The sequence below is a fragment of the Ovis canadensis genome, chromosome 7, assembly GCF_042477335.2.
Source record: "Ovis canadensis isolate MfBH-ARS-UI-01 breed Bighorn chromosome 7, ARS-UI_OviCan_v2, whole genome shotgun sequence".
Taxonomy (NCBI): domain Eukaryota; kingdom Metazoa; phylum Chordata; class Mammalia; order Artiodactyla; family Bovidae; genus Ovis; species Ovis canadensis.
The window spans coordinates 30,087,771-30,099,883 of record NC_091251.1 but is presented as its reverse complement, the minus strand read 5'-3'; the positions used below and the strand labels follow the sequence as shown (position 1 = coordinate 30,099,883).

The following is a 12,113-nucleotide window of genomic DNA, read 5'->3' as shown; positions in this document are numbered from 1 at the left end:
CAGTTTCTGCATATATAATATAAGAATCAGTTAGCATTTCAATATGAGGAGGCTGAAGGAGGTAGTGGGGATAACACTATTCAGGGATTTGTAGACATCATGAGCATAGCCTGGTGTGCTACAGTCCATGAGGTTGCAAAGAGATGGACATGACTAAGCAAATGAACAACAACAAGACGTCCTGAAGGAATTTGTTTTTCTCCTCCAAGAATAGGATACTACTGAAAGATTTTAAGTGAGGTGGCAGAGGGCGTTTGAAAGGGAGTGGTGTGATTTGGTTTGCATTCTGAAAATCACTTTGGCTACAGTGTGGAGAATACAAGGGAAGGGGCTGGAATGAGTCTGGACAGACTGTTTAGGAAATTAATGCAGTAATCCTGGTGAAGGATGGTGCTAACTTGAAGTAGGGTGATGATAGGCATGGAGATGAGCAGTTGGATTTGAATAATGGGGAGGTAAAGTCTCTTGGGATTTGGTGCCAGGGGAACAAGAAGGGTCTGGTGTCAAGACTCATCTCTATATCTCTGTCTTGTACAACTAGATGGATGATAGCATCATTTACTGTGTTAGTGAAAGTTGGAGTGAGGTCAAGTTTCAGGAGGAAGAACATGTTTATAGTTTGAAACATGGAGGTACTTTTAAGACACTGGAGAGGAATTGTCAAGAAGATATTTGAATATGTGGGCCTGAAGCTTAGAGAAGCCTGGGTTGCAGATGTGTATATGACAGTCATATGTAAACAGATTTTTTAATTACAATATGATGAAGTGGTTTGTCTACAAGCTGTGTTTAGTTTCCTAATTTGTGGTGTTATTTCAAACCTGGTGATTTTTCTACTCTTTTTTTACTAAAACATTAGATTTATGTTTTACTAAAATATTTTACTAAAACATAAGATTTACAAAAGTTTCCAGACAAGCCACACAAAATGATCACAAGGTTTTTCTTGAAGGGAGAATTCTACACTTGACAGGAGGGTCACAGTGTTACTAATAAGGGCTGTGATATTTGTTTAATGTTTCCATTTTGGTTCAAAGATAGAGCTTGTCCATCTACAGTGTCTAAATAAAGTTAGACTTGGCTGGAGAGCATATTCTAAAAAACTGGCTAGCTGTTTTTACCCAGTGCAGTTAGATCACCATAAGGTGGGAGAGAGGAAAAAGTATAACACCCGCACCCCTGCTGGTAACCCTGACAATCACCTTTATTCACAGTGCTTTCTGTTTAAACCGTGAAGGGGGAAATGAGTAAAAGCAGAGAGGGATCACCGCTTTTGAATGTTTCGCAACATCCAGATAATACTTGTAGCCTCTGCTCAGGCTTTACAACAGTGAATCAGGGCATGACATAGACTTGCTAATGTGTATTTAATCACCAAAGGACTGAAGCTGTCTAGGCTTTTATTCTATAATGTTTTTAAGACTGTGTCCATTAAATGCAAACAAAAAAGGAAGAAGTCTTGGCAGAACAGAAGTCACGCAGACTTGATGATCGGATCAGTGTAAATATTGTTCATGGCATACAGCCTAGTCCGTGCTCTAGCTGTTTCCATGGCTTGGGCCTCCTTGGCCTTCCACTGCTCTAATGCTGTTTGCTAATGGATTGTCTGGTTTGGAACCACTTAACAAAGCCAGGAACCACGGCAGGACTGTTCATATCTGCAGTGTTGGGGACCACCGATTCAACACATCTAAACATATTCTTCCCAGCTTGTCTACATTCAGTTCAGTTCAGTCACTCAGTCGTGTCCGACTCTTTGCGACCCCATGAATCGCAGCACGCCAGGCCTCCCTGTCCATCACCATCTCCCAGAGTTCACTCAGACTCACGTCCATCGAGTCAGTGATGCCATCCAGCCATCTCCTCCTCGGTCGTCCCTCTCTCCTCCTGCCCCCAATCTCTCCCAGCATCAGAGTTTTTTCCAATGAGTCAACTCTTCTCATGAGGTGGCCAAAGTACTGGAGTTGCAGCTTTAGCATCATTCCTTCCAAAGAAATCCCAGGGCTGATCTCCTTCAGAATGGACTGGTTGGATCTCCTTGCAGTCCAAGGGACTCTCAAGAGTCTTCTCCAACACCACAGTTCAAAAGCATCAATTCTTCGGCGCTCAGCCTTCTTCACAGTCCAACTCTCACATCCATACATGACCACAGGAAAAACCATAGCCTTGACTAGATGGACCTTAGTCGGCAAAGTAATGTTTCTGCTTTTGAATATTCTGTCTAGGTTGGTCATAACTTTTTTCCAAGGAGTAAGCGTCTTTTAATTTCATGGCTGCAGTCACCATCTGCAGTGATTTTGGAGCCCCCCAAAATAAAGTCTGACACTGTTTCCACTGTTTCCCCATCTATTTCCCATGAAGTGATGGGACCAGATGCCATGATCTTCGTTTTCTGAATGTTGAGCTTTAAGCCAACTTTTTTGCTCTCCTCTTTCACTGTCATCAAGAGGCTTTTTAGCTCCTCTTCACTTTCTGCCATAAGGGTGGTGCCATCTGCATATCTGAAGTTATTGATATTTCTCCTGGCAATCTTGATTCCAGCTTGTGTTTCTTCCAGTCCAGTGTTTCTCATGATGTACTCTCCATATAAGTTAAATAAGCAGGGTGACAATATACAGCCTTGACGTACTCCTTCTCCTATTTGGAACCAGTCTGTTGTTCTATGTCCATTTCTAACTGTTGCTTCCTGACCTGTATACAGATTTCTCAAGAGGCAGGTCAGGTGGTCTGGTATTCCCGTCTCTTGCAGAGTTTTCCACAGTTTATTGTGATCCACATAGTCAAAGGCTTTGGCATAGTCAATAAAGCAGAAATAGATGTTTTTCTGGAACTCTCTTGCTTTTCCCATGATCCAGTGGATGTTGGCAATTTGATCTCTGGTTCCTCTGCCTTTTCTAAAACCAGCTTGAACATCAGGGAGTTCATGGTTCATGTATTGCTGAAGCCTGGCTTGGAGAATTTTGAGCATTACTTGACTAGCGTGTGAGATGAGTACAACTGTGCAGTAGTTTGAGCATTCTTTTGCATTGCCTTTCTTTGGGATTAGAATAAAAACTGACCTTTTCCAGTCCTGTGGCCACTGCTGAGTTTTCCAAATTTGCTGGCATATTGAGTGCAGCACTTTCACAGCATCACCTTTTAAGATTTAAAACAGCTCAACTGGAATTCCATCACTTCTGCTAGCTTTGTTCGTAGTGATGCTTTCCAAGGCCCGTTTGACTTCACATTTCAAGATGTCCAGCTCTAGATTAGTGATCACATCATCATGATTATCTGGGTCGTGAAGATCCTTTCTGTACAGTTCTTCCATGTATTCTTGCCACCTCTTCTTAATATCCTCTGCTTCTGTTAGGTCCATACCATTTCTGCCCTGAGCTGTCATTGGGTATTCTTCTGGAAGGAATAGTTCAAGTTTAAAAGTCCCTCCCTCAAAGGGGGAATCCTGTGGGCCAGCAGCGACCACATGAAAATAATGGGCATTGCTTTCATCTGGTTCTGCTTTATGCCAGGAACTGGTTCTGCCAGCAGATGCTGGGTTTCCTTGATAATCTTGTGGGGCAGCCCAGCCATCTTGTTATATCCCGAGTTCGAACTCTGATCTTGTCTCCCTGCTCATCATTTAGTAGATAGTTTACTAAACTATATACTTTTTTTTCTACAATTTTTTTTTCTGATTTTCTCTCTTTTGAACTACTTCTATACCTTCCATGTAATTAATGTAGTATTACAGCAGTGTATGAACATCCAGTATTCCTGCTGGGAGAATCCCATAGACAGAGGAACATGGCAGGTAACAGTCCATGGGGTCATAAAGAGTCAGACACAACTGAGCATCTGAGCATAGAACATAGACAGCAGTGTATTATGATTATCTGCATGTTTACATATGTGTCTGTCTTTTTCATATTAGGAGAGCAATTGAAGAAAATCCCTGGGTTTTATTCCTGTGAATTGCCTGAGGCCAGGTCTCATGTATGCTTTGTTCCCTATTTTATATCCTGCCCCTGACTCGTGGCATAGCACATACCAAATGATAACGTATATTTACATCCTGAGTCTAGTATTTAAATGTATCCCTTTAGACACAATGCTTGTTAAATTTTTACTGAGCAAAATAAATTATCCCATCTTCTGACAGTTATTCAGTATTTTAGAAACAAAAGACAAAACTCCTTTGCTGCTTCTCCTTATCTGTGTTAGCAGTTTTTGACTTGGAGTTCATGGATTCCATATTTGTAGAGAGATCAGTGATCCTCCAAAATAAATGTAAATTATTTTGATTATGTGCTTATATATACGTTTAAAAAGAGCGTCCATTCCTTTCATCCGATTCTTGAAGGGGTCTGCGACACTAAAATGATGAACAGCTGTGAATTAGCTTTTGTTTAGCATGACTTTTTCTTGGTTTTAAGCAGTTTTCTATGAAAGTTTTGTGGTAATCTGTGAAAGTTTTCCGTATGTTTCTCTCTTGGATAATGCCTCTAAAATGGCCTTTGGGCTAAAACTGGCCTTTAAATAATATTACCTGTGACCTATTGAATCTACCCCTTAAATATATAAATACTTTATATGAATTTGCATATATTTTAAAATCTACTTGCTTATTTGCTTCTATAAAGTTCTTCTCAAGAGACCTTCTATCCTAAATATTGAATAAATGAAGCAACTGTTGGACTCATTTATGTTTAAAAATCTTGACTAGACCTTTTAACAGAGAAGAAATTAGAGGTTAGTATACAAAATTTTTAGTAATTTTTTTTCTGTGTGGTGGAATTTCTATTTGTATATGTAAAGTTAAATGTATTACAGATTTTCCACATTAGAGATGTATTACTTAAACATTTTAAAAATTTCATTTAATTTCTGAAAAGTTACGAATTTGCAGTTGATGCTAGTATGAGGAAATCACTGTTGAAACTTTTAAGTGATTTTCCTTATGGCGATTTAGTGTTTAAAGGTATCATCTATTTAGGTCTACCTAGAATCTTTGTGTTAGAATGTTTTATTTATTCTCCAGAAACAACTGTATTTTGATTTTTACCATAGATGTGTTGGCTTGGTACATTCTGAGTTTAATGAATAGCTTCTTTTCAAACAGTACAGTACTGAAGTACAGAAACATATTTATTATAATATGTGGTAAACACTTAATGCTTTAAAAAAAAAACTGCTTCTTTTCAGAATGCTTTCATTCAGTAGCACAGGACTCATCTTGTAAGCATATGGCTGTGAATGAAAATGGCTTTATTTTAATCCAGAGAGGACTGAGTGGAAAGGCTATACTGTGTTTCCTGCCAAATTAATGAATCAGTGAAGGGCCTTGGTAAGAGGCATGTAATATGGTTTAAAAATTTATACATCAACCAAATTTATTGGACCAAATGTCAAAAGTGCATGAAACAGAAGTTGAGTTTAGCATAGTGAACCCCTGATGAACCTGTAACTCAGCTTTAACAATTATTGACCTGTGGTCAATCTCATTTCATCTGTATCTTCACCCTTTTAATTTTGTTTTTAAAAGTTTATTAGTTAATGTAAATCATGCTAATAATATTGTGAGATTGCATTTCTTTTGTTTTATTTTTAATTGTGGTAAAAAGCACAGACAGTTTACCATCTTAACCATTTTTAAGTGAACATTTCAGTAGTGTTAAGCATATTCACACTGTTGTGCAAATTATCATCAAAAAATTTTCATCTTATAAATCTGAAATGCTGAAATATACCTATTAAATAACAACTCCCCATTTCTCTCTTTCCCCAAATCCATTCTAAGTTTTGTTTCTCTGAATTTGACCACTTTGGATACCTCATAAGTGGAATCATAGCGTATTTGTCTTTGGAGGGCTGAAGTTTATTTCACTTAGCATAATGTCAAGATTCATCTGTGGTGTAACATGTGAAGAATTTCCTTCCTTTTTATGCCTGATTCCTATTCCATTGCAGGTATATAGCACATTTTGTTTATCAATTCATCCATCAGTGGACATTTGGGTTGTTTCCACCTCTTGGCTATTGTGAATGATGCTGCCGTGAACATGGGCGTGCAGATACCTCTTTGAGACTCTACTTTCAATCCATTCAGATATGTACCCAGAAAAAGGATTAGTGGATTGTGTGGTAGTTCTGTTTTTAGTTTTTTGAGGAATCTTCATCTTGTTTTTTGTAGTGGTTGCACTGTGTTCATTCCCACCAGCTGTGGGAAGGGTTCAGATTTCTCCACATCCTTAGCAGCACTTATCATTTTCTAGTTTTTTGATAGTAGCCATCCCAATGTGCGTGAAGTGATATCTTATTATGATTTGATTTGTATTTCTAATTTAAGGATGTTTAACATCTTTTTATATGCTTATTGGTCATTCATGTATCATCTTTGGAGAAAAGTCTATTTAAGTCCTTTGCCCATTTTTAATTGGGTTATCTGTTTCTTTATAATTGAGTTACAGTTTTTTATATAGTCCCCATATTAACTGTTCATCAGATACATGATTTGGAGACATTTTCTCATTCTCTGTCTTTCATGCAGGATTTTTAAGTTGGATGTTGTTCCAGTTTTGTTTTGTTGCCTGTGCTTATAAGAAATTACTGTTAAATCCAAAGTCATAAAGCTTTCCCCTGTGTTTTCTTTTAGGAGTTTTATATTTGAATGTTAAATTTAGGTCTTTAAATTTAGTTTTTAATCATTCTGAATTACGTTTTCTATATGGTGTAAGGTAAGGGTCCATCTTCATTCTTTTGCACGTGGATATCCAGTTTTCTCAACAGAAATTGTTGAAGAGACTGTCCTTTCACCATCAACTGGTCTTACACCCTTGTTGAAGATCATTTGACCTTATATATTAGGATTTATTTCTGGTTCTTTATTCAATTTGATAGATCTGTCCTGTGTGTGTGCTTAGTCGCTCAATTGTATCTGACTCTTTGCAACCCCATGGACTGTAGCCCACCAGGCTTCTCTGTTCATGGGGATTCTCCAGGCAAGAATACTAGAGTGGGTTGCCATGTTCTCCTCAAGGGGATCTTCCCAACCCAGGGATCAAACCCAGGTCTCCTGCACTGCAGGCATATTCTTTACTGTCTGAGCCACCAGGGAAGCCCAGAGCTATGTATCTGTTTTCATGACAGTACCATACTGTTTGGATTACTGTAACCTTACAACATTTTTGAAATCAGAACATGTGAGACCTCAAACTTTTTCAAGATTATTTGGCTATTTGTGTTCCCTTGAAAGTCAATATGAATTTTAAGGTGAATTTTTCTATTTCTGAAAAAAAAAAAAAGCCTTTGGAATTTTGATAGAGATTATATTGAACCTGTGAATTGCTTTGAGTAGTATTGACATTAATGATAGTAAATCTTCCAGTCTAACATGAACTGTCTTTCCATTTATTTGTTATCTTCTCTAATTTCTTTCAGCAATGTTTTGTAGTTTTTGGTATACAAGTCTTTCACTTTACTGGTTAAGTTTAGTCCTAATTATTGTATTATTTTTGATGCTATTGTAAGTGGAATTGTTTTCTTAGTTTCGTTTCTGGATTACTCTTTGTTAGTGTATATAGAAGCATAATTGTGTATTGCTTTTGTATCCTGTAATTGTGCTGGATTCATTGATTAGGTCTAAATTTTTTATTCTTGTGGAATTTTTAGGATTTTTTGCATATAACATTTCAGTGATAAAGAATCTGCCTGCCAACACAGGAGACCCGGGTTTGAGATCCTTAGTCAGGAAGATCCCCTGGAGAAGGAAATGGCAACCCACTCCAGTATTCATTCCTGGGAAATCCCATGGACAGGGGAGCCTGGCAGTCTACAGTCCATGGGGTTGCAAAAGAGTTGGATATAACTTAACAGCTAAACAACAAAGAACAACATCTGCCATCATGTCATCTCCAAACAGATATAATTTTACTTCTCCCTTTCCAATTTGAATGCCTTTTATTTCCTTTTCTTGTCTAATGTTCTGGGTAGAACTTCTATACTTTGTTGAATAAAAATGGTGAGAGTGAGCATCCTTATTTTGTTCCTGATCGTAGAGGAAGTGTTTCACCATGGGATATGATGATACCTATGTGCTTTTCACATATGACTATTATTATGTTGAGGCAATTTCCTTCTTTTTTATGGTTTTTATTTTTGGCTTTGCTGGGTCTTCCTTGCTGTATGGGCTTTTCTCGAGCTGCAGTGCAAGGGCTTCTCATTGCCGTGGCTTCTCTTGGAGCACAGGCATGCAGGCTCAGTAGCTGGGGCTCCTGGGCTCTAGAGCATGGCGCAATAGTTGGGACATACAGGCTCAGTTGCTCCGTGGCCATGTGGGATTTTCCCAGACCAGGGATTGAACCCGTGTCTGCACTGGTGTATGTGGCATCATGGTGTATAATCCTTTCCATGTGCTGTTGAATTCAGTCTGTCCCCCTGATTATTGTGATAATTTTTGAAGTAAATACCAAAAATAGGAAGTAGGCTAAAAAATGGGTAAACATGGTATACTGGCAGATACTGATAAGTATTCTGAAGATGGATGAAACAGCAGAAAGATAAAGAGCGGCAAGGGTAGCATAGGGCTAGTGCTATAGATACAGTATTTGAGAAGTTCTCTGAGGAAGTGATATTTAAGGACTAGAATGAAGGTAAGGGAAGAGCCTTATTGGCACAGGGGACAGCAGAGGTGGGAATTTGTCTTGAGCTCTTGGGAAATAGCTGAGAAGGAGAGAGAGAAAGTAGGAAAAGGAGATTGAGAAACAGAGGAGGTTCAGGATATCCACAGTATAGGAGGGTCCATATACCCTGTCTCCTGAGCCTTAGTTATTCCATAAGACAGCTCCATAGAAAGTGAAGTCGCTCAGTCGTGTCCGACTCTTTGCGACCCCATGGACTGTAGCCTACCAGGCTCCTCCATCCGTGGGATTTTCCAGGCAAGAGTACTGGAGTGGATTGCTGTTTCCTTCTCCAGGAGATCTTCCCAACCCAGGGATCGAACCCAGGTCTCCCGCGTTGCAGGCAGACGCTTTACCATCTGAGCCACCAGAGAAAGACAGACAGCTCCATATATGGCTTTTATTACTCCTTGCAGATTTCCTCCTTTCTTTTTATTTGCTTTGCCTTTGCTGTCCTATTTCTAGAAAGGATGTGCTTGCTCTGTTAATCAAAGGACAGGGCCTGAGTTCTGTCCCACCCAGATTTCCTCTGAAGAAGGGTGAAATGGAGTAGGCAGAATCTCTGGGTCCAGCCAAGAATCCATTGTGATGTCTAATGTGATTTGGGGGAAAAAAAAGTTGTCTCAAAAATAATACATTATGGTATATGATCTTATATATCTTATAATTAGAATATATACCTAATATTTAACATAGGAGGAAATGGATTTCTTAGTGATATTCGTAACAGAATTTAGCTGGCGGCACGATCTGTAGAATGTATAGCCCTTACCTCCTTCCTATAAACAGTTGTGTTGGGCGGTTTTTCATTCCCATGAAATGGTTTTCTCAAATCTGACTTTTTGGAGGAAGTGTAAATTATTCTCGTGCTAGTGCGGGAACTAGAACAGAAAAAAATCCCTGGAGCTTGTGGAAACTGGTCACCGTCCTTGATAATGTAAGGGGTGTTGTAGTAGTACAAGCAGGTAAAACATCACGGATGAGAACATGGAGAGGTTGTTTACTTTGTCCCCACGTGGAGTTTTATTTACAGTCTAGCTCAGTGATTAATATGCATTTGCTTCCTTTAATATTTAATCATCTTATTTGTTTTTTAAAATCCCTGAATCCAGATCATTTGATTTTCCACTGATAAAATATTTACTTGCTATATCAGGCAGGGTGCTAAACTTGGAAATTAAGAGCAGTGAGTTAGATTTAAAGTTTGTTGAAACCTGTTCATCATAATGCAGACCGTTTAATGTCTTGGCAGTGCCTTGCTCTTCTCATTTAACATTCTAGGAGACAGACTGGCAGCAGTTGTAAGCTGAAACCTGGTTGCATGCAGAACGAGACTGAGAGGGGTACGAGGAAAATGGAGAAAAATCTGAAAATGTTTCTTTGTGTGTGTGTTTCCTTAAAGTGTGATTTTATTTGCCAAAAATAGAATTTTATATTCTGTTTATCAAGGTTATTATAACTTCTGTTTAGACAATCCTAAGACTGAAATGGGTTTAAAATGTTTGTTTGGTTTTTTTTTTTTGGTGGGAATAACCAAATTTGTCTGTTAACAGTGTTGTTGTAATGTCACGCAAGTTGCTTTGATATAAAAAGCATGTTTTACAATGTGTTTGAGTCATTTTTCCCTTGCAGACCTTAGGTTTATTACTCAGAGGAGAAGCATGCATTTACAGTATATTCTTAGCTGCTCTTCTCTATCTATCACTCAGCTGTCAAGGCCTATGGAATCTAAAATAGATCCTGACCAATGGGAGACAGTCTACACACTGTTTACAGGATGAGTCGGATGTGGACAGCTTTATTGTGCACAGACGCTGGTCTGTGCCGCAGTGTTGAGGCTGCCGGATGTAGAGTGCTGTTCAAGCTTTCCAGTGGAGTCCCCGAAAAGGGAAGGCAGTGAAAGACAGCTTCTAAAGAATAACAAATAGGAGGAGTTACAGTACCTGATTTGGGGCTGCTCGTAATCAAGTGCTGCCGCTGCGAGGAAGATTAATTTTCAAGCGCTATGAAGGCGGAGAAGGATTCCGAAGACATATCCGAAGAAAATATCCTTAGAGATCCAAGCTAAGTGTAGTGCAGCAGGAAGACTGCCGAACAGGAAGAGTTCTAAGAAGGACTGAGTCACTAGTTAGGAGTTTCTCTGAGGGCTCGCTTTGTGAGCCACAGTGATTTGTAACTTAATGCGAACTAATTTGCTGTTAGCAACAAGAAACTAAATCCTGCCTATGATGAGCTGTTGGTTTTCTTGTGCTCCTAAGAACAGAGTAGGTATCCCTATAGTCAGTGAAACAAGAGTCTTGGCCAGGCTTTCTGAACTGTATTCTTTTAAAATGTACTACTTTTTAAAAAATTTGGTTTCTTTGTCTTATTCTGTTCTCTCTGGTTTATTTGATTAGCAGACTGGGGCTAGTGATCGAAAACAAAAGTGCTTGTTTCTTTTTCTGGATTTAAAAAGCTCATAATAGAATTTTAGTAATTGAGCAGTATTTCTGTTAACTGACAGTGGACCAGAGTGCTTGGTAGAGAAGAACTGAAAATCACAGGATTAATACCAGACTTTAATCTCATTTAGTTATCTTTTAAAGAGCCTTATTTTGGGATTTTGCAATTGTTCTAGTGTTTTAAATAGCTCCTTTCTCCACTGGCTGGTTTACTTGGAAATAAAATTGAGATTGTTCTAACTACAAGGGTAAACTAATCAATTTAGAGCAAGTGCTTGTGTGCTAAACGTGACTTAATCTCTTAGGCATTTGAAAACATAAAGCCTACATCTACTACCACTCCCCAAATTAGAGCCAGTACACTGATTGTTTTGTTTTAAAGCTAAAGAAAGGGGAAGCTGAAAATGTTGTTTAGACTGAAGCAGTAAGTAGGGCTCATAGGACTCATATCATAGTTGACAGTTTGAACTTTTCAAGTTAGAAGGAAGTAGTTCATCTCCAAATATGACTGCAGACAACAATTCTGAAGTCTGTGTAGATACTTGAACCAGATTCCATTGAAATGTTACATTTCATTGGTGGGTTAAAATTTTAATATATCTGTCTTTTTTCATATTCAGTTTTCATATTTTTCACTTCAAGTATTTAATGAATACATCACTTATTTAGCTAGAAAATTGGTTACTTTTTTTGTTTTGTTTTAGAGGAGAGTAGATATAAAATAATCCTATTGATCAAACATTTAGAGGATATGCTTTATATGAAGTGATTCATTTTTTTCCTCCAGAGATTTGTTATTGTATTTGTGGACATAGGAATTACTTTGTAAGTTAAGTGAAAGATATGTACATAATTTTTTGTTCTAAAAATGATATTGAACTTAGCAAAGAAGAATTTAGCAATAAGTTTACTGTACAGAATTTTAAAAGGCTAAAACCTTACTTGTTTAAATAATGTATATTTTAGTTTTGAATAATACATTTATACTTACTAAGCAAAGGTTAAAGTTATTGGCTTC

General features: G+C 38.1%; 1 protein-coding gene across 4 annotated transcripts in view; it reads left to right on the top strand.

Moving 5' to 3' along the window:
- The window catches only part of UACA (uveal autoantigen with coiled-coil domains and ankyrin repeats), an 88,111-nt gene that overhangs the window by 35,710 nt on the left and 40,288 nt on the right, over positions 1-12,113 (top strand). Inside the window, exon 1 of one of the 4 annotated variants that reach the window (XM_069597671.1) lies at positions 10,411-10,918. The exons of 2 other annotated variants lie outside the window; for them this stretch is intronic. In XM_069597671.1, coding sequence (XP_069453772.1) covers positions 10,880-10,918 — 39 coding nt within the window. In that variant the 5' untranslated portion in view covers positions 10,411-10,879. Of the gene's footprint in view, positions 1-10,410; positions 10,919-12,113 lie in introns of those variants that run through there. One more of the 4 variants, XM_069597673.1, reaches the window with a different exon arrangement.